We start from the raw sequence: 27,030 nt of genomic DNA on the forward strand, positions 1-27,030 counted from the left end.
CAATATCTACCTAACACAAGGCCAGGTCACTATGTACTAGTTCCACATGTTAAACGTGATGCAATAAATTTGTGAAAGGATTCTAGATTTTCGTGTTAAAAATCACCTAGAAATGATCTCGAGATCGGGTTTAAGTAAGCTGAGATCAGGGCTGTATCCACCAGAGTGCCTGTTATTCAATAATATAGTAGGATCGTCTCGTATATTGGTTTCTGGTACGCGGTTTACATCAGCTGCTACCGAGAGTGATTCTACCAATACTGATGTGAATCCTTCCAAAACTAGCGAGGCAGTTAATGCTTCTGAATTGGAATCCAAGCTGCTGGAAAAAGATAAAATAATCGAGGAAAAAGACAAACTTCTTAAAGAAATTCAAGTATGTATACGATTTATGCCATAAGTTGTACAACTTTGCTTATGTTCACTCAAATATGAAAATTGCATAACCTCCTGAAGTATTAAGAGCGCCTTACTGATGATTTCAATGTGTCGTCCTTTAAAATCAAGGTCCCACTTCCTGATCAACCTCCCCCTCCCCCACCTGATCATTAATCAGATGGAGAATGTCATCAGTCTAAAGGGAAATTAATGAGTATTTAGCAGTTTGTCTCTTACCCCCTCGATTGTAACTTGCAGATCACATTGGCTTGGTTGAATGGATATTATTAGATTATCATTGAATATTAATGTTCATATTATAGGATAAATATAAACGGTCATTAGCAGAGAATGAAAATGTCCTGCAACGTGGACGCAAGATGACAGAGGAAGCAAAATTGTTTGGAATTCAGCGTTTTTCAAAGGACTTGCTAGAAGTTGCAGATGTTCTAGAAAAAGCTACAGAAAGTGTTCCCAAAGAAGAATTAGAGAAGAATATTCACCTTAAAAACTTATTTGAGGGACTCACTCTTACTGATCTACAGTTAAAAAAGGTCTTTTCTAAGAATGGTCTGGAAAAAGTTGATCCTGTTGGAGAGAAATTTGACCCACATTTGCACGAAGCTGTGTTCCAACTGGATGTACCGGACAAGGAAGAAGGCACTGTTGCATTGGTGCAAACAATTGGTTACAAATTGAATGGTAGAACTCTCCGACCTGCTCTTGTTGGGGTTGTTAAGAGAAAAAGTTAATGACAACCTCTGTTTGAACTCACTATAGTCTTGTCGAGGTTCCTAGTTTTTTCCTGGCCATAATAGCATTTCTCATATATCATCCCTTGTCATTTAAAGATCAAGCACTAGAAGTAATATAATATTTACTTTTATTTGATATACATATGTTCTCCCCTCTTTATTCAGTGTCTGAAACCCCAAGTCTCAAAAGAGTAAGCATGCAAAAATAAAATAAAAAAAGCTACTTCGGCAGGATTGATTTTATGTACTAAAAAATGTGCCACTATCAAGGCACTGTTACATTGAGCATCCTTACTTGCATCTTGTCTCACAGTGTTGGCACAATAACATAAAACAATCAATGATTGTAACAACAGGGTGGCAAAACATTTTCTAGTGTTGTGTCTACTTTAGATACACTTCTTATCTTACTGTACTATATATTTGTGGGAAAGGTTACAATAACATATTCTTAGTCCATCAGGTCATGTGATCATTTTCTGTCATTTTGGATGGTAGCCTTGAATGTTAGTAATCCATTTGATTCCATCAATGCCTCAAGCAAAAATCCATTAAAAACAAATCAGCTTAACTGATGTATCCTTATTCCAATTCTTATTTCATTTATTTTACAATAAGTATTTTTAATAGCCATGTTAATGGTATTTCTTGATTCTTTCATTAAAAAAGTTGAGTAATACATTTTTATTTTGTTTTCTTTGTTTGCAAAGTCCATTTTCAGTCACAACTGTTAAGGAGCCCTTTCCAAAACAGTGTAGATCATTGAAATACAGAACAGGATATCCCACACTTGAGATTTTAATCCACAATAAAGCCAGGGCGGTTCTTTCTGTTATTTACACTTACCAGACACGAATGTAGAATTATTTTCTTGGAAATGTAGTTCCTTTATCAACTCTTTCTTTCTTTTTTTGCTTCTGGAATATTTCCTTAATGGTGAGCTCAGGTGGGGCAGGGATCCTCAAATACCTGCAGTGACGAAGACTTGCAAAAGAATTCTTCTCTGACGGTGAAAGGCGTTGAAAATTTAGATCAGAGTAGCTTTGAAAAACGACTGGTAAAGACATGGATCGAGGGGGCTCTGTTTTGACTATAGCGTGACTAGTGGGTTTTTCCAAGGAAATCTTCCTGCATTTAGTAGCATTCTGGTTGAATTGTTCTATATTTTGGTTGAATATTTTTATCCTATGGTCAAGCTCATTCCGCTGTTCCTTAGCACTTAACTTGGTTAACTGGTTTGTTTTAGGATTAGATTTTTGGTTACCTTTTCTTAAACCTTTAGTAGGGTTTTCCGCATGTTCTCTTGACTTTGGGATTTTACCGGCTCCTGTGCCTGACCCTGCGGAAGGGTTAGATAAACCATTTTTTCTCACTTTCAAAGACAATGAAGCCGCATTCTGTGATCTGTCATTCTCTTTAGACATTGTTTTGTTTAGTTGACTGCCTCTCCGCTGATTCGTTTGAAGTTCATTTTCTTGGCGTAAAGCTCTGAATGATAGCGGCGAGATAACTTCACTGTGGCGTCGAGTCGTAGCTCCGCTCGGCACAGGCAGTGTTCCTGACCTTGGAGCCTGTAATAATGCCGGATTATAAGCTCCTAAGCTGTATCTTCTACCTTGTATCTTATCGCCTTGAGACAACTTCACTTCAGTTCTGCTGTCTTTTCTATCAATAGGCTGTTTATAACTTTGACCTTCATTTTGAGAATTTGTAGATGATCTTTGAGTAATTTCTGGTGCAACTGTAATTGAGGCGGAGTAAGAATTATTATTACCTCGTCTCCTGGTTCTTCGCTGCGGTTCATCTGTACTCGACGGATCCATGTCATCTCTGTCCACTCTTAGAATGTTAAGCTATCTTAAGATTTCTGGATCAATTAATTCCAAAACTATTTGCCAGCGAGTCATGTAGTGGTTCGTCTCGTCAGTAACATAACACACCCATTGTATTGTGGTGTGTTAACATGTCATGGCCTTAGTGACGTCTCATCCTGTCTTGGGGCACAAAAATGAAGTACGCACATTATTGTGTGTGCAAAAATGAGCGCTTTTTCTTCCTGCGCATTCTCTTACGTCGGTCATCGTTCCATCCAGTCACTGTCAACAGATTTACGAAAGGACTAAGACCTCTCTGCGACTGACTTGAGCGCATTTTACTGGGCATCAAATTTAGAGTCTACATTAAAATCTACATCTACGCCTCCCCGGCGATATGCGTGACATTTTGATTTCGTCATAATCTTGTCATACAAATCTTGTTATCAGATTATATGTTCTTCGATTCTGTTCGCTTTCGCACGAAACTGCGCGCATCAAAATCTTCTCAAAGGAGTAGGTATTGTACGGCTAAAATTCTGGACGCGCTGAAATTCTTCTGAAACACAATACTAAAGCAACACGAAAACTAAAAAGATCCCTGCAATAATCAAACTAAAAGAATTGTAACATTGCTATGCCGCGGCGGATAAAGTGTAGTAAACCTTTCGATACGACTACTATCATTGACTGATTGACTCTGATGGCTGCATTGATCACCGGTCAGTACGCAAAGATACTGACGCGCATGACGTCGTCAAAACCGAAAGTTCCGCATTTCACAAACAGTTTCTTTAGCATTAAATTTCTAAATGATGAAAATGATAATTTCTGATAGCTAAAGTATGCGATTGGTTAGGTTAGGGGCTGGGTTGGAGAAAGGTCGTTGCCCTCCAATAGCTGGATCACATCTTGCAAATTCGTGAAGGACAACCCAAGTATACAGCCATAGTTACTCTTGATGATAGCCATAGCGTAGGCGATGCCCCTTGTTCACGCATTTAATGAAATAAAATCTCTTTCGCAATGCAATACGAAATATCGCGACCAATATTTGAATACTATTGTTCTGGACTGACTTGCCTTGTGTGCACGTGGAAACACAAAAGCGTCTTTACATGTAAGAGATAATGACTAGTTTTAGAACTAGTTTGGACTGCGTCGGTGTTTTTTAGTTTACATGTAAGAGAGGCTAGTCAGTCCAGAACAATTGATATACATCTGGTCGCCAAATTTCTATTCGGTGCAGTACTAATTCCAGGAACTTCGTTGCTTTTATCTGCGTTGCTGTTAACTGAGCATGTTTCACACGTGAGTCAATGACTAAAATATGAGGAATAGTTCGTTACTCAAGTGTAGCTTTATCATGGAATGACGCATGGCAGCCTTGACATCCGCATGTATCTATCCCGCTTTCACCGGGGGTTCACCGTACTGTAAACTGTTTTCATCACATTCCCTAGCGGTAGGGAACTGTTGAGAATTTACACACGAACTTTTTACAATTACTTACAAATTTCTCGCGCGCTGATTGGTTATTTTTTATCATCAATAAGAGAGGATAGACAAATAAAGCTGACGTCAACGAGCGCGCGCTCTTTCCGTTAGTTGATCGCTAAAAGGAAAAGTTTTATCGTTTTTAATTATAGTAAGTTGTTTTCGCTAGGTATTTTATCGTTTTTGTTTTTGTAAGATGTCCATTTGTTAAATTGCACAAACAGGACCACGCAAACTGAATTGATCTGCAATCTGTCAGTTTTTAAACTTAAAAGAAATCATGGCCCCTATAAAATAGGCCAAATGATCTCATTCACGTTACAGTACTCGTTTAAATAAAAGAACATAATAAATTTGATGAATGATGTCACCTAGACCAAAGTCTCCCCCACGCCCACCCCCACGCGTAAGTTTAGTTGCCTATTGGCCGCCATTTTGACAGACTATAAATACAGAGGTTTTGCAAGAGCCATGTCCATCAACAGGACGACAATCGGAAGTGTAAACCTATACCTTGGAAACCTATGGTTTCTTCTTGGAAATTGGCCATAATCCTTTCTTCAGTTTAAGTTCTGTTAACTTGGAACAAGCCATGCAAACTTCACTGAACGCCGTAAAAATGAAGGACGAAACCGTCTTGTTTTGTCCTGGTAATTGTAACGACAGAGGTGCTTGTGTAGCGGGCAGTTGTGTTTGTGAAGTAAGTATTGAGAAATAACTAGTCTAGTTTATGTAGCTTTTACTACTTTTATATTATCGGTCTTTACATTTATTCCTTATGGTTGCAAAAAAGCTTTTTTTCCTACAGTGTAGCTAACTAGCATCATCTTTGCATAGCTTGAAATACAACCACGGCTCACTTTTTCGCCATTAAATTGTTTCCTATGCCTCATTGAAATTGTAATGATTCTTCTCAAGAGATATATTTGACATGTACAAGCTAGCTAAATTTGGGTTAATGAAGGATAGTTCATTTATATTGACAATTCCATGCATCGGAAACTTCCTGTATACTTTATATTCCTCGTGAGATATGAATTCAAAATTACATCAGCGCCTTCATGAACTAGATATATTCTTTGTCAACTTTATGAACTATTTTAGGTCCCTCAAATCTTCTTCAGCTGATTTCCCTTTGGATTTCTTCACTAATCGGAAATATAATTGTTACTAAACTATTGGAGCATAAAGACTTTTAATGAACTTAACAAATATAATTTCATCAATTATTTATAATCTCTGTAGTTTGTTTCGTCCATGGACAGGTTCCCAAATACCACTGTGTCCAAAAGGATTAAACCACTAATCTTTCATATACTTTTCTTACAAAGCCATTATGTGTACAGTATGTACTCATATACCCATGATATACAGTCCTTTGACTAAACGTTGTCGTTTGATCGGCTTCATCCCTACGCGCCTAGACCGAAAAGGAACATGGGGATAATTAATTCACAGTTACTAGCTGCCGCATATATGTTATATAACACATCTTGAGCTCGCTGTTTTCGTTCCCATTTAATTTGCTAAAACCATGCCTGGGGCATAAGGCGAAGATTTAAACTGGCGAGCAGTTTGGATGACGCAAGTTCTGGGTAATTTACCTGTTATCCTTTTCAGTCTAGGCGCGTAGGGATGATCCGATCAAGGACAACCTTTAGTCAAAGGACTGTATATTCACACAGCATGGCACAATGATTACATACAATGAAATACAATTTCCTGTACTATTTCCTGTAATGACCATATATACATTATCAGAATTGTTTGCAACATTGATATAGATTATTTTACATTTCCTCTCAAGGTACGGTACAGTGGAGGTAACTGCACAGACTCCAACCTGGGTTACAATATTGGCTTTGGGTTAACCTTCTACTTACTATGCGTTGTTTGTTTTCTACAGCTGGTAAGTATCCTTTTGTCTGGCTTTTGTTATTTGATTTTTGATATTTGAATATCATGGTCCATGCATTTTAAATGAAGTGTCCCCAAGATATTTTATACACATCCCACACGAAGTGATTAATAACAGACAAGTATGTTATGTATTCTAGGTCTTGTGTATATGGAGTGAGTTTGGAAAACTAAAAAGACCATCGTTAGCCAAAGCATGCCGTCCAACAGTTCAGAAAATGCTCTACATTTGTATGATCATAGCCTGTGGCTCCAGAGGAGTCTATCACTCTATACAGGTATAATGAGGATAAATACTTTCACAAGCATAAACACCTTCAAGGGATCTAGGTTTTTAAGTTTGTGGGGGGTGGGGAGGGGGTTACCCAGGCTAGAAAACAGGTCAAGTTGTTCGTGATTATCTTCACAGGCATCTTCCTGGGTATTCTTGCATCTGCCTGATGCCCATAGGACTTTTCTAAACTGTGCCAACTTTAGTACTTATACCAACTATTCTACCAAACAACTTCGATCTGTCATCATCATGTAATTAATGCATACTGTAAGAATGACAAGTGATGAACTCCAGATATCTGAGAAATTACTCAGTGAAGGGGTATAGAAGAAAGTAACACTTGTAAATTTGTAGCTATGGTGATGTACTGATGAAGGTGTATGATGATAATGATGAAAAAGATTACAATTATTGATAACAGCATAAAACTCCTTCTTTCTTGTTAGGAGTACCTGCCTGGTTGGCTAGCACCCAACTTGTTCAGTGTATACTACCCTATTATCATGTCTGGATTTTCCATTATTATTTGTTTCTGGGCTGAGGTATGTATTTCTACACGTTCATTTTAATCTACTAGCATCTACTATGCTCATCACAATGCAGGCGTCCAGCTATGGGATCTGGAATTGGGCCATTACACATGGCATGAAAGAACATGTTGCTTTGTTGTGGAGTGAGAAAAACCAGAGACTATCATTCTTGATAATCATGCCTAATAATTAGTTAGTGAATGTATATGTACCTTATTTCTCCTCAGACATTTCATGTGGAAGGTCTTCAGTTAGATAAACCACGATTTCTAAGCAAGTCCAACATTGGATTCATAATATTCAATGCTTTCATCTACTTGTTACTTGCTGTGCAAGTCATTACGATAGAAGTCACTGATTATAACACTAAGGTTAGTTATGAAAGTGGTAATATCTACGTTACATATATCTTTGCTATATCTTAGTACCTGGTATCTTTGAAAAATGCTTGGGAATGAATAACTTGTGCTGGGCTCGCATCCCATACAAGGGGAATATGAAGCATCCTATGTGAGGGGAGGGGTTTCAAGAATGGTTTTGTTTACTGTTCACAATGCTGACTATAATGAGTCCTAATAGCTTGTTGTCCAAATACAACTGGTGCAATAATTGGTTTCTATTTACGCTTTATATGTCTGTCGTGATGTGGTTTATTTCATATTGAATGTGTTGTGCTGCTTTTGGTTCAGTCATCTTTGCACTACACACCTTTCAATGAATGTTCATCAACAGGTTTACCTTCACAACATCTTCAGTGGCATTTTTGCATCACTGATGTTCCTGGTGCTGATATTTTTCCTTATTTATGGAGTTGAACTTTACTACAAGGTATGAGTACATAATAAACTCCCTGCCATTATCTGTCAGTCATGTTTGGATGGATATCCTATCAAGGACTGTGGAGGGGGTGGGCATATGGATGGTTCCTACAACCCCTCTTCCTCCCATTTCGATGCTTTAGCCCCAGAATTCAGCCCATCTACCCTAGGCACACTGAACTGATACAATGTATTTAATCTGTATAATAGGTAAGGGGTGCGTTCATGACCACACCCTCAAGTAGGGTAGACTGTGCCCAGGTTACCATGTCCAGACTAGGTCTTGTATCACAAGCATTTTTCCAGGTATGTTATCAACATGTTGTCTTAATATTTACAAAATAATGCAGTTGTTATCAAAGGAGATTGTTACTCTTTTTGTTGCTGTTGCTACCCTTGTTAAATTGCATTTCTATTGATCTTTCTTTCTAGCTTCTAATATCAATGTATTTAATGGGAGAAGTTATGGGTAAAGTGTGGAAAGACAGGTAAAAACATTGTTGCTTTCTTAATACCCAACCACAATGACATATGGCCTGACGGTGTTCATTAAGAAGGGATGTATATATCATACAGTAAAGCTCTGTTAACAGATATACATTGTACATCACATACAGGTCAACCCCACTTTATTGTATTACCAAGAATAACTGCTGTTAATCTATAGATACAGCATCCTATGGAGACTTAAAAGTATTGGTTACATTCCTTACTTCACCCTTGTGTAACACATAGTCCAGTGGTCTTCCTGTTCAGGTCTACTGGGTCAACTAATCACTGATAATCGTATCTTCTTTTATGAAACTAGTCAGAACTGCCAGCTTTCTTTGAGTGGTTGTTTCTATTCATTCAGTAGGGTCAAAACTACATCTGAGCTAACTTGTTGTATAGGGTGAAGGTTGCTGGTAGAAAAAGATTTGAATTACAGCATGCAGAAACTAAACTCACTTTCTTATGCCAAAAATGCAAAAAGTAATCCCATAAAGATTAAAATATAAAGTGTAATCCTGTATAAGAAGATAAATATAAAATACCTCCTTGAATGTGATGGTAAATAAAAATCTTGAGTTGAGTTGTTTATTTTTGTTGGATTGTCTTGTTGTAGGTTACCAGTGGATAGTAGAAATGTTCTGGAGATTCTCTTTAGGATATTGGAAGTAGCTGTAGCACTGTGGTTCCCTTGTTGTCTATGGAACTGGAAAAGGTCAGCAACATACTTGAATGGAATTCATGCAAATGTATAACTGTGGAACAGCACGATACACAACATTCACTAGGTGTAATAACTTCCTCGTACAGAACAAAAACCATAAGGTACCGTCACAGTTACGGTACACCATTACAGCACTGTAAGCTTTTTCACAGTCTTACAGACATCTCTTCAGATTCATGGTTTCTTTCTTTATATTTTGATGGATAATATTTATGCTTATGTTTTCTTGTGTTCTGTAGTCCCCACCAACTTTGGATTCTTAACCCAAACAAGCTACTACTAAGACAACAGTCTGGGGTAAGTCCCTGTTGTGTCATGCAACCCAAACTGTGTTTACGCAGTTGTGGTTGAATTTTGCTTGGTAAATTTTATACTTTTCTATTTGTATAGGAAAACCAAAATTTATTATCCTCTGAGAAACAAACGACATCCTACGACGCAATCGAAACCAAAAAAGGTAGACAGTCTGGTTCTCACATCCTTTTACTAGTTGTTATTCTTGTAGCTGTTGCTGCCATTACAGCTGTTCCTGATGTTGCTGCTGCTATTGTTGTTGCTTCAGCTGTTGTTGTTCTTGCTGCTATTGTTGTTCTTGCTGTTGTTTTTGCTTCTGCTGATGCTGCTGCTACTGCTACTGCTCCTTTAGCTTGTTAACAGTCTATTAGCTTATTGTGATGATAGTGGGATCTCTGTTACTCTTCATTACTCGAGATACAATTCCTCTTTTCGTTATTGTTGTTGTTGCAGGTAGCGATCAAGAATGTTGGGTGTGCTATGACAATGAACGACGTGATGCAGGTGACATGATATACCCCTGTCAATGTAAAGGTGATGTGGCTGCAGTACACCATGAATGCCTCAGAAGATGGCTACTAGAGGTAACAGACACTTGGAATCTATTACGAAACCATTTATCATACAGTATCAGGACTAATCGCATGATATTTTTGTTATTTCAGCTGTCCACAGAAAACCACGAGGTACCGAAGTGTAAAGTGTGCGGTAGTGAGGTAAGTTGATAAGAAACTCTAGCGCACAATGTTTAACATGGATTCTGTGTGTGTATTGAAACAGATAACATTTGTTCAGCCATACTTGGCGCCGAGGGTCTTTAGCGCTAATGCCTTTAACAATGCGCACTCTCCAAGTAAAAAAAAACCCGCGCGTGTAACGATTGATCGTCTTGTATAGGGTAGTGATAGTATTTCTAGGTTTTAAATGATGACATACACATCACTCCTTTTTTTGCAGTATATTTTCAAATTATCGCATGGTCGAGTCTGGTTACCAAGTGGTTTAAATGTCAGGTAACACGTTTACTATACGTATCAATTGATCTTAGTTAGGGATTAACTAACCCACAGATCTATTTTGCCTTCAGGTACTGGCTGCAAGCTGTCTTAGTCTTGGCCGTCATGGTAACTTCACCTATTGGTGCATATATCCTGTGTATATCTAAGGCTCCTACTGCCTGTAAGGTTCTTATCATAGGTATCTGTATCATCATGGAGTATCTATGCTTGAGGTAGGGGTTCTTATCATGTCTCAAACATGATCCTTTGCAAACCTTTTGTTCTAAGCTTCCAGATATGATTTTTTTTGCCTGTTTCGCAGGTTGATGGGCTTTAATATGATGGGAGCGTACAGGAGAGCACGTTTAACAGCCATTACTATCATTGGACGTCATGATCCATCCACACCAAAAAACAACCTTCACCCTGAACTAGAAGTAGTTGAAGATGTAATGCACCAAGCATCAACCTCGACTCAGGCGTGACTCAACAGTCTTACGTGACGTGGAATTGTAACGCAAAGAGATTCTTACTTAGAAAAACATGGTTATCGTGCATCTTTAAAAAAATTTGCAATTGTAAATATATTGAACAAATATTGCGTACATTAACATGATCAAATGAATTATGAACAGGACCAATTTAATTGAATCGAATTTAAATTATCCCAAGAGACTGGAGATTATCTATAGATTATTTGTTATAGATATTTTTCAATGAAATTACTAGAATAAAAGATAGCGAAAACACTTTTATTTCTAATAAACAAAATTACAAGAAATTTGTTCAGTCGATGTCACGCGATGCATTGTTGCGCGCGAGAGCAAGCGCGGTATACGCTGCCGTTAGAAATATCGAATCCAATCTCGTACCCAGAGCCTGCGTTTCTTCTGGCCTGCAGCGAAGAACGAGGGCTCTGGCATAATCCATTTTTGGCGCATGCGCAATTTTCGAAAAAGATATATATAACCGATCAAAATAATCAAAATAAAAATTAAATCAAAGCAAAAATCGAAGTAAAAATCAAAGTAAAGATCATAGGAAAAGTTAGAAATCGGGAAAATATTTTTCATTTTTGGCAAGTCTTCGAACGCATGCGCTTTTGAACCGGAAGTCCAAGAAATCCTGGTCTCAAAAAATGGATTATGCCAGAGCCCTCGGTTCTTCGCTGCAGACAAGAAGGAACGCAGGCTCTGGGTACGAGATTGTATCGAATCGCCATAAAGTAATTGCTCTCAATAACCGATCTTCTGCAAGCAAAGCAGTTTTTGGTAGACGTTAATCAAAGTGTCAGTCCATCATCGTGACGGAACGAAAGTTTCAAATATTTAATGGTAAGCCAGTATTTCTCTAATAAGGTTTAGGCTTTTAATCACGCTTTAAGATATTAATTAAACATACAAATTTTAAAGCCAACTAAATTGTATGATAATAAATTTATATAATAAGCATTCATTAAACGTGCTTAATCAACTCGTAACGAATCTGCGCTAAATGATTATATGTTGCTAAGTAACAATGCATAGTCTCTAACAATTACTAATATAATTAATAATAATAAATCTCTAATATCTATCAGCAAAATAGACCATTACTTTGGTCGATAAACATGATGCATTGTGGTCTAGACTGGGTACCAGCATCTTTTCTTTATCATGCCTCATATTGCTGTTTGTACCCAAGGTAGACCAGAATGCATCATGTTTATCGACCAAAGTAATCAATCTCAGCTGTCTAGTAGCAGTTGGTCATTAACGCAGTTGCCAACTTCAAACAGAATCCTCAGAAAAGTTTAGTCTACAAATACAAACATCTTCTAAAGATGGACTTTTAAGCAACTTTACTGTAACAAAGTAGAAATGTTACAGCACGAATACTCCATATTGAGCGGTTTTCGTATGAGTGAAAGCGGCATACGGCACTTGACGTACAGCAAGTACATGAACATGGCTTCCCATTACGTGTAGTTACAGCTACGCTAAGATACTGGTAGTACGGCTAAAGTACGAATTTGCCGCACCGTTTTCCACACATAAGAAAACCGCTCTATATGTATGTGTTTACTGGACTTATACTATACTCAGCTTCGAACAAAGCAAGCTTTTCTAACGTTTTTTTTTTTTTTTGAACTTATATCACACACGTTATTCTTTTGTTTTGTTTGTTCTTATTGCTGTTCTTGCTACATTGTTAGTGTTCTATCGTCAATTTTGTTTTGTATCATATTTTTGAGGTTTTTCAGTGTTGCTTTTTCCCTCTAGTTTTCTACGTCCCATAGCCTAAACTAACCCTAAACTTTAATTTAACATATCAATTGAATCAAGTCCCAAATAATCAGTTGGAGTTTTTTCATAAGAAATCCAAACTTTACGAAATATTATGCAGTAGTTTTGTTTCTTCTCACTTGGTTCCATTTCTCGTGTTGTTGTTTTTCTCTTATTTCTTGTTTTCTCATATCTTTTTTTTTTCTTTTTTCGTTTTCATTTCCTTTGTTTGTTTGTTTGTTCTTGTTTTGTTTTAGTTTTCTAGTAACTGATTCGTTTATATATACACATATGTAAATAAGAGTTAAAACAAGAATATTTTTCTCTCTCGAGTTTCATATCGTTTTTCTCTTGTCCAATGGTTTCCGCCCTCGACATATAAAATCAGGGTTTTATCGCAAGAGGGATATTCCTGGTTTTGGAATTAGTTTTATAAAGCCTCTATAAAACCAGAGGTTTTTGCAATCGCTTGGCTTTCATTGTCTTTTCTATCAGAAACATCAAAAAGCCTTTTTACACCCAATTCGGGTGACTGAATTCAAAGCTTCTACAGCAACATAAGCTTCAAGATAAGCTTGTCTATTGGGACTTTTGTGCAGTAGTTTCGTCATTATTGGAACATGGGATGAACATCGAGTCCTTCTACCCCTGTCCTATCGACAATACTAAGTCTAGTATCAGTGATACAGGTGCTATGGACCCCTCTAGTCACATGGTGTCATTATGATATGTATTGGGAAATGGGATGAACACCGAGTCCTTCTCTCCCTGTCCTATCGACCATACTGAGTCTAGTATCAGTGATACAGATGCTATGGACCTCTCTATTAACATGGTGTCATTATCCTATGTATTGGGACATGGGATGAACACCGAGTCCTTCTCCTCCCTGTCCTACTGACCATACTAAGTCTAGTATCACTGATACAGATGCTATTGACCCCCCTAGTCACATGGTGCCATTATCCTATGTATTGGGGTCCTTTTCCCCTGTCCTATCAACCATACTAAGTCTAGTATGTAGATGCTGCTGTAGACATGGGGTGTTGCCCTTGGTAACGGGCTTCTATAGGCACTTATGTATGTGTTTAGTGGATTTATCCTGATCTACAACATTATGGTATAGCATGCGTCAAATGCTGGTAAGCTGTAAAGGATACTTATTTACATAACACCTTGAGATAAGCCTTACCTACAGGGGTGGGGTGCAATAGACCCTGTACCTTATTCAGAGAGAAGAGGTACACGAGGTACCTTCGTCTTTGCTTTCAACTGCACTTGAACATGTTGAATACCATAACATTGCTTACAAGGATGATGTAATGAAGTCATCTTATTTTACTTACTTTAAGGCTTGCGCATGATTAAATCAAGAATCTTCTCAATCAAAAGAAAGATGCCGTTAAACAGAAGACGTTTGAAGAGTTTTGGATAAAACATTTGGTTGAGGGGTCTTTTAACTTTAGCATGTTGGTCGCCAACCTTACTGCATTGTGCGCAAGTATTTTCTTGATTTCTTATCAGACGTAAAACAAAACGTTCATCAATCTTCAGTAAACCTATAAAGTTTCGATGACTAGTACGTTAACCAGGTACATACATGTATTTAACAGTTGAAGTGCAGAAGGGTTCATTTCTACATCATGTCCATCGTATCAACAATGATCTTGATGAACATAGTGTCATCCCGGATGTATGCATGTTTGTCCAGTTCAGACAGTGGGCAAAACATGGGACACCCACTCGCGATGTTCATTTCACCACGTGGCCTCTGGAATGAAGAACTCGAGGGATCAGGACGAAAAGCATCAATGACATGTTCCACGTTATCCTGATCAATTAACATTAGTGTCACCTTTTGTCTGAACGGCCATCGGAGTAACGCATCGTGTTCACCGCGCATGAGCACAAAAAACAAAGAGATTGAGTTTCCTCGGCCCATTCCATCTCCGTTCAAGTAGATGCGCGCGCACATCCTGTAACCCTGGCGACTGCTGTAGAATTGTGGGCTGTAGAAGGAAAGCACACGACCAGTAATGGCTTCAGTTCTTCTCCTTGCCACATCTGTGATTTTCCAGACCAAGATCCCATCATGTGTGACATATTTCATCTCAGTTAAGGCTTCTCCCAAGTCAGCTAGTGCTATATTACTCATTGCTGTTTCACTTTCCTGCGCGTGGATCCGCGTCTCCAGCCTCTTTTGTGACTCTTCTAATTCTTCTACCTTTCGTCTCACTTCAGCAACAGCTTCGCCTTGTTCGGTTGTTCTTCGGATGTTATCAATATGGTACACCTGCGTCTGTGCCACGGTATTCTCCACGTTCGTGATTCTTTTTCTCAGATCCTTAAACAATTCTTTGGACTCCTTGTCAGTCGGTGTTTTGTAAGTCACTGCAGAAGAAGCGATTTCAACATCTGATGCGCTGGCCAGGCGTTGCTCCATCTGTAACAGCTGGCTTGTTTGTTCTGCTATCTTTCGCCTCATGTTAACATTATCTTGCATAAGAGCTTCGACTTTGACCATCAAATCTTTCATCATCTTGTCTTTCTTTCCCTCGGGATAATTCAGCACAGGACTCATGGATCGTGCACCCACGGCTTGCGGTGTTTCTACACGACTTTTCAGGTCCAAATAGTCCTTCTGAAGCCAACTCAAGTGATCTGCAACTTTTTCAGCCAAGTGTTTGGAACGACGTTTCTTGTTCATGACCTACATACACAGAGAAAAACGAAGAAAGACGTCGTTTAAAAAGTCCTTTTTTTCAGCGCTTAGAAATTACTGGTGCTGACCGACAGGAATGCTGGGGCTAGGTGCGTGCGCACTTCCGATGACGGAGAAGGAGAACCAAAAAAACTTGGCTTAGCTTACCTCTTTTACTGGACACCCTATAGCAGAGAAAGGACAGGGTCCTTCGACTTCTGAACAATCTCCCTGCAGTGGGTCCAAATGAACAGACATCTAGAAGAAACAAGGATGAATAACCGTAAAATATAAAAACACAAACCTCTTTATTTCAAAAAATAACCGTTCTTACAAACCGAAAATAGCGTTCGACCGTATCAAGTTGAAGTAGGGTCTGAAACAGTAAAAGATTACAAAAACGGAGCTGATGTCTTACCATGTCCCGCGGGATTCCCTCTTTGTTACATTTCGGACAAGACACTGGAAACATCATGCATTCATCCTTATGATGCTCCTGTGAAAGCAATAGATTCAATGATGTAATTAATAGTAACATTAACATTACTTAGCATCGCGCATTGTATCGCGGGATACCATGAGTTAAAGTGCGCCGTTTAAGAATCCCATGATGCATTGTGCATCGCATGTGACAGTGCCACGTTTAAGCATTTTGATTGGCTGGACAACGATGTAGCGCAATGTGATTGATTCAACGGATGCCGTCAATTCCGTACCGTGTCTACTCTAGTGCAGTTTTCGTATGACTGTGAAAAGCTCAGTGTGAGGTATGTGTGTGCCGTAAGCGTGAGGTGCCGTGACCGTGATGCTTTCTAGAATTTTAATTGGCTGATTTTTTTCACGCGCAATGTGATTGGTCTGGCATTGCCGTGGCCTTGGCGTGACCGTGTCCGCGCCGTGTTTATGCCGTGTTCTGGGTATTTGATTGGATGGAGAGTAAATTCTCGTGCAATGTGATTGGTCTGGCGTATACCTTGTCGTGTCATGACCGTGTTCGTGCCGTGAATTTTTCACAGTCATACGAAAACTGCACTAAGTGAATCCTACCGTCATCTTGGCTACTGATACATCTTTCCTGCAGTAGGAACACTGTGTCATTCTGTGTTTACAATCTGTTCTCAGATGACTTGGTAGCTGACGTCGTGTTACTTTCATCCCACATTCAGAGTGGATACAATGAACCTCCTGGAATTCACACTGTTTAACGTGCTCCTATGAAAGAATAGCGAATAAAAAACTTCAGTTAGGGACTGCTACGCTGTCGCGATGGAAGACATTGCGACAGGTAAGTGTCAACCGTCAAATGTTATCGATACCCTGAAACAACCTCTGGGCTGAGCGAAGTCAGGGTACGGCTAACTCACAGATCGAATTGGAATTTAGTGTGTTCAGTTTTGTGGGGGGAGGAAAACAGGAGAACCGTGGAAAAAAAGAAACCTAGCAAATGGTATTAACAAGAGAGGGCGAACCTCAAATTCAAATTCATAAAAAATTTTAAGATTGAAGAGTTAATTCATTTTATCTTTTGAATTACAGCGATAAGCCTGAGAAAATTTCCGTGGTGAATTTTGGGTTCCCTCGTCCCAACATACTCCTTCAATCTTTCATAATATTACTGATGCGCGTATATTTTACCTCCAAGTGTCTGACTTCACCGGTCCATTTGCATCCTTTTTCTGTGTTAACACACTTCACTACTAGTGATAATACTTCTCTGCGTACAAAGTTGTCCGGGTAAACCTAAAGATATCATATCATACCATCTGTGTTATCAACAAAAAATAACCCCAATAAATCCCAAGATGCACAGCGGCTCTGGACGAGTCTCTCCTTGAACCAGTTACTGCTATGATCTGCTCATAATCAGTTAGATCTGCTGTGACCTAGAAAATGGCTGGGCATACAGAAATATTTTGATGATTTAAAGATCTCTTCAATAAGCATGAAATATGTTTTACCTTTTTAGGATCAATAACCTCCTTGTCTTCAAGACAAACCATTTCATTTCCCCTAAAGAAGTTGAATATATGAATCACGATTAAAAGCTCAAGAAAAGAAAAGATAAAAAAAGGAATAGACTCAGTTGAGTCCTGCTCTCTCATTTAAGAAGATAAAATGGAAAGATATCAAAACCAATACAGTGAATATTTTTTCTAGCAACTTCAAGAAGTAAAATGCCATCAATTCATTATAACTACTTACTTCATCAGATTTGCAACACATGATTCACAATAGAAGTGTCCACATGACGTCTGTCTTGCATCTTTCAGCAGCAGTTTGCAGTAGCTACACAGATACTTTGGTGATATGTTTTCCTGATCAGATGACAATAGACTATAACCAGGCATTATGTATAGAATACCAGTATATGGTGCAACAGCTTAATCTATTATATCTTACTAGTTTAGATACAGGTAGCAAACAAGCTCTACTATGGGTCTATTATGCTGGTTACTAATTAAGTAAGCTTAAAAAGTACAATAAATCTACTATCTAACGTGTTGTAGCCTTCTTCTTAAAATACAATCTCAATCCTATCACATAGCAATAGGTTACGTAGTTTTTATAACAACATACAATATGTATATATTATGTATATAAATCCGAAATGGATATATCTAAGTTAATATTTTAAAGTTTTCTTACACCCTAAGGAATTGAAATGTAAAATATACAGTATTTTTTGTTAATGGTGTGTCCAAAATTGTTAATGACTGTTGTTTCTGCTATAGAATTTAACTATTATTTTAATAACAGTAATATAGGTTTTGTAGCTTTATGCGAGTATTGTCCTTGGCTCAGCTACTGCTTATTTCCAATTGTGCCTTCCTTCATAATTTTTAACTATTTTGTGGTCATAGATATTCACTTTGATCTGATTCTGAGATAACTTTTTAACCATTAGTTTTGCATCCCATGTTTTCGTCCCAGTTATTTCATACATATGCATACGACCATCAAGCAGGATCTTATCGAAGATGTTTCTGTTCACTTCGTCACTTCATATACCAATAAAACCTGTAACATAAATGATAAAGCAAAATAATTAGAAAAGTTAAAAATATATCATGATATCAAAAGCTACATATACCTTTCTGCGTTTATTATTACATTGTCAATTCACTGGCTCTTAAAAATACCTTCATTTCTAGTATGTGCAGGTTTAGCCTCAAATGCAGGAGTTGCTTGGTTCATTATTTCAATTCCTGCTTTTGATTTTTTATATTATAAAAGTGAGGCAAAGCCCAAGCATTCTAGAAATTATGGTATTTGAATACACCTTCATGAAGTTTATACTCAAGTTAGTGAACAGGCCAAAAAAATGTTTAAAATTATTGTCAAAAGTTGGAATTGACTAATTTTAGCAATTTGAAGCTTCCACATTTGTCTTTCCACCAAAAACAAATGCATACATATGCTGATGGTTAAAAATACTAATTTAAATACTAATTTTTAGCACTAAATAGTGATAATTAAACAATAGAAAACAAAGGATTCTGTATGAAATAGTACTAATTAGTACTATTTAATGTTCACGGTTTTAGTGCGTGCACTCTAACATTTTAGGGACTGGTCAGAAAGTAAAGTAGGAAAGGAAGAAGGGGAGATGGTGGTTCATAAATATTCAGTTATCAAATTAGACAAAAAAATCGAGACCAACTATAACATATTACCCACCCCTATATATATAATGTGAGGCTTATTTTCTCATGACCAACCCCGAATTTGAGACACAAAAAAGTGATCCACCAGACGCTTTTCATGGCTTATCCTCCCCTTTACTTTCTGACCAGTCCCTTAATAGCCCTTGTCAATGAATACAGATGGCAAGGTAGCAAATTGTCAGGGATGCCTCAGTAAAATGTTGAAAATGCATTTCTTTGGTCCCATTTTTGCAGCCATTAGCATTAGGATAATGGTTTTACAAAAATGCCTATTTATAGAATTTAAAGTTCAAATTAAAATTACAATGAACCATAGAATCTTTTGCTACTCAGCTGAAATAATCATATTCAGTACGTATTTGCTGTATATGAATTTATTGTCAATAACACTGTAGATAGGCAAATGTCTTCTTCAGTTTCTCTTATTGTGTATCACTATTTCATAAAGTTTTCATGCAGTAATTTCTTTCAAACACTAAAAAACTCAAGCTGTTTCCTATAAATATAGCCTTATACATGTATATCTTACAAACTTTTGAAGGCAAAACTTTTAAGCTTACTTCTGCTGCATACAAAATAACATAGTTTTAATACATCGTCTGCAAATATAGTTTATATCTTTAATGTTTCTGGCTAGTTTTAAACAGCGACTTATGGGAATTATCTTACAGTGATATCACAATTATTTAATATAAAACCAAAGAAAACGCATTTGTATTACATAACCAAAACGAGCAAGAAAAGATAAGAGGTTTATCCTTCACTATCGCTGCTGGATGGGAGCGCCGCAAAGCTGCTCGCTCATATTAAAAATACCCAACGTTTTCCTTGTCTACACTTGTCTTTCAAGTTTAACACATACTTTACCTATACAATGGTGACCTTTAGAGTTTGATTATTACCCTTCTTGGTGTTTTTTATAAGAAAAAGGCGACCTTTTTGACCTGTCTTAATTATACCAGAACTGAACTCAATTTATAAAATATTTGGGATACTACGCGCGCTATGATTGGTCGAAAACCATGTTTGATGAGAGTATCAAAACACGCTACCGTCATTTTTAATCTATCGCGCGCGCTCATTGGTCAGTTTGAATAAGACGGCACGTAGGGAGAATTTACTTAGACTTTGCTTTTTTTCGATCTTTTCGCGCGTTTGTTATTTTATAAAACAAATCAAAAACAGTTTTCCGTGTTTGATACTCTGATACTTTGATTTTTGATCTGTTAACTCGTACCCAGAGCCTGCGTTTCTTTCGGCCTGTGGCGAAGAACGAGGGCTCTGGCATAATTAGACTCTTCACAGTCTCTCGCTCGTCCGTTCCGTCTCCACGCTTAGAGACTGTAACGGTACAATGACCGAAAGGACTTATGGGTCCCAAAAACTTGGACTCGATTCCTTTATATTCAGCTTCTTCAATAGGAGGGTCCAATGGTAATGCCTTGCTTTACTGAACCCATCCATGACACGATTGCTGCTTCATTGGCGGATCCAGGTTGGTTCCGTGGATTCCTTGGAACCCCCCTTTTGTGAGATCTTGTGAAGAGTCGATCATGTTTTTGATGCTCAGTGGAGCTTTTTCTGCGTGGCGGCTATTTTGGAACCCCCTTTTTAAATTGCTGGATCTGCCACCGAGCTTCGAGTAATTTTCATTCTTTTCTTCACTTGTGTGAATCAACTTCAAATATGCAGCCTGTGAACGGAATCCTGCTTAGTTTTGTTGCCCTGATTCGGAAGAGGTTTTCGCCGGTGTAGCGCACGTTCATCGCGCAAACTAGTGTTCTCTAGAGCACTTTTCACCGTGCATGTATCGGGACGTACCATAACCGTGACAGTGTTGACAGTGCTCTATGCAAATGTTTCTGCCTTAGATTCGGAGCATGCGTAGTGTGACTGGTTGTTGGGGTGTTGTTGGTTTCGTTGTCTTGAACGTAACTTGTGCAGTGACGCCTTCACATTGAGATGACAATATTCTTCATGACGCGCCCCGCCTTTTTTTTTTTTTCTTTGGGAGATTTTCATACTAAACGAAGGCGGCCAAGAACACTCTCCGGCAGCTCTTATCAATGATCCTGTCAGGCTGGCTTTAGGCCTTTCCCTGCCTGTTGATTCACGAGATCCAGAAGAGCCAGATCACGCAGAGACAGAGATTCCAACTTGGCTTTCCTTTGACGAGACTGCAGCTGCGCACGTCATGCTTTCTGTTTTTCATCACAATTCCCAGTGCAGTTCAATAATCCAAATGATAATCTTCTCAATTCATTTTTTCGCTCGTTTTCCAGTTTTCTATATGTATACGTAGTGACCACCCGTTCTTTTCTCTAGGGTTTAATACATTCCGGTCACGCAAGTCAAGCATACTCGCAGCGGTAACGTTTGTGGACTTCAGTCGTAAAATCTTCAGAAAATATCTAAAATATGGCAAATATCTGGAGAAATGCTGCAGTATGAATGTGAGAGGATGTAAAGTAAGTATAACGTTTTACCCGATATATATCACAAACATTGACTATACTGAAGCTAGCGTCGATTCCCGAGTTTACAGCTGATCACTTTCTTTAGCACGCTTTAGCAACAGCACCTGCAGTTTTCGGGGATTCAATTTACGGCAAAAGTTTCTCCTAAACTGGTTGACAATCGCGTGTAGTAAAAAGCTTTATGTTTATTTTGGAACCTTTTAATCCTTTTTTTCCTTTCTTTCTTTTTTTTTTTTTTTTTTTTTTTTTTTTTTTTTTTTTTTTTCTTTCTTTTGAACTTTTCTCTTTTTTCCTAATTTTCCTTTTCTCTCTCCTGCTTTTTTAAATTTTGACATCATCAAAGTTTGACATCATCACAGGTAGCCCAACCAGTAAGAAATAAGGTGGAGGGGAAATCCTTAAAACGGGCTATATTCAAAACATGACTACACAGAGCGAAAGAAGTGTTATTTCTCAATGATCGGGTAAACTTTTGAGGCTTTATTTCACGTTTCAATGATTTTATTGAAATTTTTAAAGAATTCCCATACATTTCCTTTACATGACACCACCGAAACCAAGCTTGGGCTACCTGTGGTTAAATTCGTATGTCTCTTTTCATGAAGACGTTCAATCTCGTACCCAGAGCCTGCGTTTCTTCTGGCCTGCGGCGAAGAACGAGGGCTCTGGCATAATCCATTTTTTGAGACCAGGATTTCTTGGACTTCCGGTATAACAGCACACGCGTTCAAAGAGTTGCCAAAAATTTAAAACATTTTCCCCCCGATTTTTAATTTGTACTATGACTTTTACTTTTATTTTTAATTCGATTTGATTTTTACTTTCCATATTTTGACCGTTTATCTCACTTTCCGAAAATTGCGCATGCGCCAGAAGAAACGCAGGTTCTTGGTACGAGATTGAACGGGGACTTATTTCAAGATTTCGATTCTCTCGAGAAGAGGCTCTAGTAACGACTGTTTTTTTTTTTCAATGCTGATTGGTCCACGTACATTGCAGGGTCGAGATCAATTGCTTAAGGGTACGCCATGATCGAAAGTGCGACACCGACATGCTTTAAGAAATTGTACCCGAATAAACCGATAGGCGCAAGCTTCCCCTCATCATAAAAGAAATACACACACAAAGCTGATAAAGATAAAAATACTCCTCTTTAGTTACGTTCAGAGAACCACGATAAAATGTTTTAAGCTGACATTGGAGTTGCCAACTTGACTAATGAAGGAATCTGATCTAGCTGAGCTAGAGTAGTCTCCCTCGCATCAGTGTTGGTCGTCAGGGAGCATTGCGTGACGAGCGACACTAAAAACGGATGCGAGGGAGACTAGACTACAGCTAGAGGGGCGGAAATTTGGCTGGCTTTATCAACATGAAGTCCCTGTATACTGACCTGGCTTAAGTTTGAAAAATCTTATGAAAATAAAAGTAAAATATTAAAGTAATAGTAAAATAATAAAGCATAAAGTTAGTTTTTTTTCCCGAGTTCCTAACGTACAGGATGTATTGATATTTACTAATGGCGGAGGCCTGATATGTCAAAGACATCTGAAACTGAAGACAAGCGAAAGTGAAGGACATATCATGTTTATCATATTGATGCACCTAGCCACAGAAACAACATTCTTTAATACAAAGTATATTCACATATAGTTGCTGATCTTATTTGATCAAGAATAAAATTGGAAGCTTGTTTTATGCCAAAACGAACTGTGTCGACGTTAAGTCTGAATTTTTGCGAGTAGATATTCAGTAACAGCAGTAAACGAGATAAGTCAGGGCAAGGGAAATGTTTTTCTACCTAAAGCTAAGGTCGACTTGTGGTTTTAAAAATGTCTGCGTTAATTTCTAATTTTTCAGGACTCGAGGATCTCTTACTTCATTAATAATATTCTAATAATATTGAATATCATACAAATCATTAAACACACAGGGATACCATTAGTAAAACGCGAGATTTTGCAGAAATTATGCAGAAATTTCCCCGGATTATTAGAACGAGTTCAATCATGGAATATTCTTGCTTGGATGCGGGGGCGGAACTGAGAAGCGTATGCAAACATCGACTATCTATAAGCGATTCTAGAAAACATTAAAAAAGCGATGTTTCGACGTGTTTTCCCAGTTTTTATGCTTTACAATGCGAAAAAGAAGAATTTGCTTACCTTATGGGAATATTCACATCGAAAATTTACAGTTTTGTTTATAACGTATGATATGTATTAGGGGGTTCCCCTATGTCTAGCATTCGCCAAAAGTGTAATGGTTTATTTAATCCGCTCTGTTGCCTTATTTTTTAGCTCTGGGTAATATTACTTGAAATTACTTTTACGAATTCTCTCGTGGCCTCTCATGATTCTTTTCCCCCAAACAAATTACTTAGTAATATTATGAGCCAAGTATAAAATAAAACATTCACATCGAAAATTTATAGTTTTGTTTATAACGTATGGTATGTATTAGGGGGTTCCCCTTATGTTTGAGCATTCGCCAAAAATGTATGTAATGGTTTATTTAATCTGCTGTGTTGCCTTATTTCTTAAGGTCTGGTCGATAGGCCTCTCATGATTCTTTTCCCCCAAACAAATTACTTAGTAATATTATAAGCCAAGTATAAAATAAAACACAAGTAGTTTCTGATATGCTAAATCCGACATGGTTACTGCTGCTTGATGGTCATCACTGAGTCACGGGAGGATTGTCACGCCAAAGGATGATCTCATCATCAACCAATCACAGAACGCTAGGGTTATTGCTCATCCAATCAGACACTGTCGAATTCGTAATAAGTTGTTTTTAGTTCACGATTCAGCGATATGGTATGGAAATTTTGGACGGATTTTCTAAACCGAATCATTCCGTTCGGAAATTCAGAACAACCTCTAGAGGTTATGACAATGAATTCCGAGAATGACTGTACCATTATCATTCTGCCCGAAATCCCCGAACTAGTACTTTGAGTCGACTCAGGATTTTTGGTCCCCCTTGGCAAGTTTAAGACATCAAGACAGGCAACATTTCCCATGGTAAAAATCAAAAAGAAGAAAAAAAGATGTTACTGCTTGTATGAGTTATCTGGATGCTGGAAATTCCATCAACAGCCACAATAGCCATCGGTAAAAGTTATTCAATATATTTTAACCCACATCGCCATGAACGGCTCGCTATGAAATACCACAATGTCCATGTGGTATATACAATATAATGTGTGATCGAGAACACACACCGATCCGAGGTTACTTGAAATATACAGCCATACAATAGACAGACACCTGGTGCAGCATATAGACGCCGTCACGACTGAACTAGTCAAAATGGCATACATTTTAACTTGCGAATTCGTCAAAGTCAGTTATGTCTAATGTGCGCTTACCGTATTTAGGGTGTAGAACCCGGGTGTAGGTTCAGCGCGAAAATCACTGCGCTCTACAGCCATCGTATCACAGGTTAATTTCTTTCTCGTACACTTGCCGGCGAAGAGAAATGAGTTGTGAAAATATAAGGTGGAAAACTAGTGAAAACTAGTGTAAACTGCGTCGGTGTTTTCAGTAATACAGTTGATAGATAGATAATTTATAGCACCGTATGGTATGTAAAAATGAAACTGACGTTTCGGACGTTAGTCCTTCATCGGAGAAAATATAAGGTTACCGTACACCATAAGCGGAATTGTTCTCTCACTATATCGCTGCATTTATCTAAGATAAGGTTTTATGCTTTACTAATACACGTCATATCTAAAGTTAATGCTTTCTTATAGTGGGTGAAAAATTATGAATACTACTTTCAATATTTGGACCACTATTTCACATACACACAGACACACTTGGACCACTACATTCAAAAATACGTGTAAAAACTCTCTGACGTGTTTAAAACCAGAGAAACCAGAGAAACCGGATAAAACCCTCCGCGTGGCATATTTTTAATCAAACCCTATTCATCACGTTTACTGTTCGCAGGAATCAAACCCGCGATCCGAACCGACCCGTAGGACTAACAACTTGACCAATGATTGAACATATAGTAAGTCTTAAAGTTATATATAAAGTTATCTAACTACACACACACACACACCGAACGCATAATAATTACTACTATTACCACGACTTGATAAAACTTTATAAAACTTTGAAGCTCTATGCACATAAGATGGCGGCTATAAATAAGTGTTATGCTCACTCTTCGTCTACAATTCATTACTTAATGTAACAAGAAAGGACTCACCGTGAAAAAACGCTCGGGCTCCTAAAAATCTTGAAGAAGTTTGCTTCCTCTTTCACATGAGAAACACGTGTACCACATGCAGTGCACAGGTAACCGAACACTGATTAGGAGGGAGCGTTGCGTGACGACCGACACTAAAAACGGTGCGAGGGAGACTAGTACTTCTAGTACTTCTTGGTGATCGCATTTGCAATCATCTTTATGATATTCGCAATAACGATCCCACCAAACCAGTTTCCCCGCCATTTTAATCTAGCTAACCATTCTCTTTCTGACTTCATTGTTTTCGGTCTTTCTTTGATTAACGGCAACAATGATTGTCGCAAGACCAAAAATATGCGGCTTATTCACCTATTGGGCACTCTTAGTCCCAACGGGATTAATGAACGCTTTATTTTCAACTAACCTTTTCTTTTGTCTTTTGCTTGTTTGCTTTTGTTTCCTTGCCTACCTTGCTCTCATTGGTTTCTTTTGTCTTATTCTGTTTTATTCTATCATATATACACTCCTTTCTACCACTTCTTTCTCTTTTACTCCGACGAAGGACTAGCGTCCGAAACGTCAGTAAGCTTTTTCATCTTTTCACGGTGTATAATTTACTTTTTCACTATTACTGTTTCATTAGAAACACCGACGCAGCTCACACTAGTTTTTAGCTAGTTATATCTTTTTAGGTTTCAAAAATAGTAGAGTGTAACGTCAAACGCGAACATAAAAATCAGAGAAATATACTGGTGTTCAAAACTGCGTATTAGCATTTGAATATGATGAGTAAGTTTTAATTAGAAAATGCTTTAACCGTTAGTAATTCCCCATCCACCCTCGGCCACGTCAGCAGAGCCGTTGATTGTGTATTCTCCTACGCAGTCGCTATTAGTGAGCGTGACGACACTTCCGTGAACGTTGCGTGACGACACTAATAGCAGACTATTGATTGTGCGATTAGCAAAAAAAAACTTTCAAGAATTAGAAATATTAGATTTTCACATTTTTACCCCGGAAATACCTCTGTAATACAATTGGGTTGTGGTCAATCAGAGATGGATGTATTGTTGACTTGAACCAGTCAGAGATGGATGTGACATTGACGTGAATCAATCCGAGATGGATGTAACACTGGCATGAACCAATCAGAAATGGATTTAATGTTGACGTGAACCAATCAGAGATAGATCTAATAATGGGGGTGTACAAATTAGGCGTTACAGGAA

General features: G+C 38.0%; 3 protein-coding genes across 5 annotated transcripts; 2 read left to right on the forward strand and 1 right to left on the reverse strand.

The window, feature by feature from the left end:
• The first annotated feature begins 20 nt into the window (after positions 1–20).
• LOC116305516 (grpE protein homolog 1, mitochondrial) lies at positions 21–1,814 on the forward strand. The gene is made up of 2 exons (XM_031715450.2): positions 21–376; positions 702–1,814. Exons 1-2 carry the CDS (start codon positions 113–115, stop codon positions 1,128–1,130), a joined length of 693 nt encoding a protein of 230 aa, XP_031571310.1. The 5' UTR covers positions 21–112; the 3' UTR covers positions 1,131–1,814.
• Positions 1,815–4,859: 3,045 nt separating this feature from the next.
• LOC116289124 (uncharacterized) lies at positions 4,860–11,968 on the forward strand. Its single transcript, XM_031696002.2, has 16 exons — positions 4,860–5,144; positions 6,252–6,353; positions 6,502–6,639; positions 7,082–7,177; positions 7,393–7,536; positions 7,898–7,993; positions 8,194–8,289; positions 8,416–8,471; positions 9,089–9,187; positions 9,436–9,493; positions 9,587–9,653; positions 9,944–10,074; positions 10,156–10,206; positions 10,448–10,503; positions 10,578–10,721; positions 10,811–11,968. The coding sequence occupies exons 1-16, from the start codon at positions 5,037–5,039 to the stop codon at positions 10,971–10,973; spliced, it is 1,605 nt and encodes a 534-aa protein (XP_031551862.1). The 5' UTR covers positions 4,860–5,036; the 3' UTR covers positions 10,974–11,968.
• LOC116289125 (TNF receptor-associated factor 2) lies at positions 11,225–26,398 on the reverse strand. Of its 3 annotated transcripts, none has more exons than XM_089032647.1 (8): positions 25,820–26,398; positions 17,656–18,471; positions 17,412–17,463; positions 17,089–17,193; positions 16,501–16,665; positions 15,872–15,949; positions 15,622–15,711; positions 11,225–15,462 (listed from the first exon to the last, which is right to left on the reverse strand). In XM_089032647.1, exons 2-8 carry the CDS (start codon positions 17,799–17,801, stop codon positions 14,389–14,391), a joined length of 1,710 nt encoding a protein of 569 aa, XP_088888773.1. In that variant the 5' UTR covers positions 17,802–18,471; positions 25,820–26,398; the 3' UTR covers positions 11,225–14,388. The 3 variants fall into 3 exon arrangements, with proteins under 3 accessions (XP_088888773.1, XP_088888772.1, XP_088888774.1); XM_089032646.1 differs by lacking the exon at positions 25,820–26,398 and adding an exon at positions 23,758–23,828; XM_089032648.1 differs by lacking the exon at positions 25,820–26,398 and adding an exon at positions 19,986–21,834.
• Positions 26,399–27,030: the final 632 nt, after the last annotated feature.

The sequence above is a fragment of the Actinia tenebrosa genome, unplaced genomic scaffold, assembly GCF_029948245.1.
Source record: "Actinia tenebrosa isolate PJP-AT-01 unplaced genomic scaffold, QUT_ActTen_1.0 PGA_scaffold1__47_contigs__length_23844297, whole genome shotgun sequence".
Classification (NCBI taxonomy): domain Eukaryota; kingdom Metazoa; phylum Cnidaria; class Anthozoa; order Actiniaria; family Actiniidae; genus Actinia; species Actinia tenebrosa.

Coding starts and splice junctions, on each gene's coding strand:
- LOC116305516 (XM_031715450.2), top strand. CDS start 113: ATGATCTCGAGATCGGGTTTAAGTAAGCTGAGATCAGGGCTGTATCCA. Junction 377..701: donor AACTTCTTAAAGAAATTCAA/GTATGTATACGA, acceptor TTCATATTATAG/GATAAATATAAACGGTCATT.
- LOC116289124 (XM_031696002.2), top strand. CDS start 5,037: ATGCAAACTTCACTGAACGCCGTAAAAATGAAGGACGAAACCGTCTTG. Junction 9,188..9,435: donor TGTCTATGGAACTGGAAAAG/GTCAGCAACATA, acceptor TGTGTTCTGTAG/TCCCCACCAACTTTGGATTC. Junction 10,722..10,810: donor ATGGAGTATCTATGCTTGAG/GTAGGGGTTCTT, acceptor CCTGTTTCGCAG/GTTGATGGGCTTTAATATGA.
- LOC116289125 (XM_089032647.1), bottom strand. CDS start 17,801: ATGCCTGGTTATAGTCTATTGTCATCTGATCAGGAAAACATATCACCA. Junction 17,194..17,411: donor AGGTTATTGATCCTAAAAAG/GTAAAACATATT, acceptor TGATATCTTTAG/GTTTACCCGGACAACTTTGT. Junction 15,950..16,500: donor TATCAGTAGCCAAGATGACG/GTAGGATTCACT, acceptor TTGCTTTCACAG/GAGCATCATAAGGATGAATG.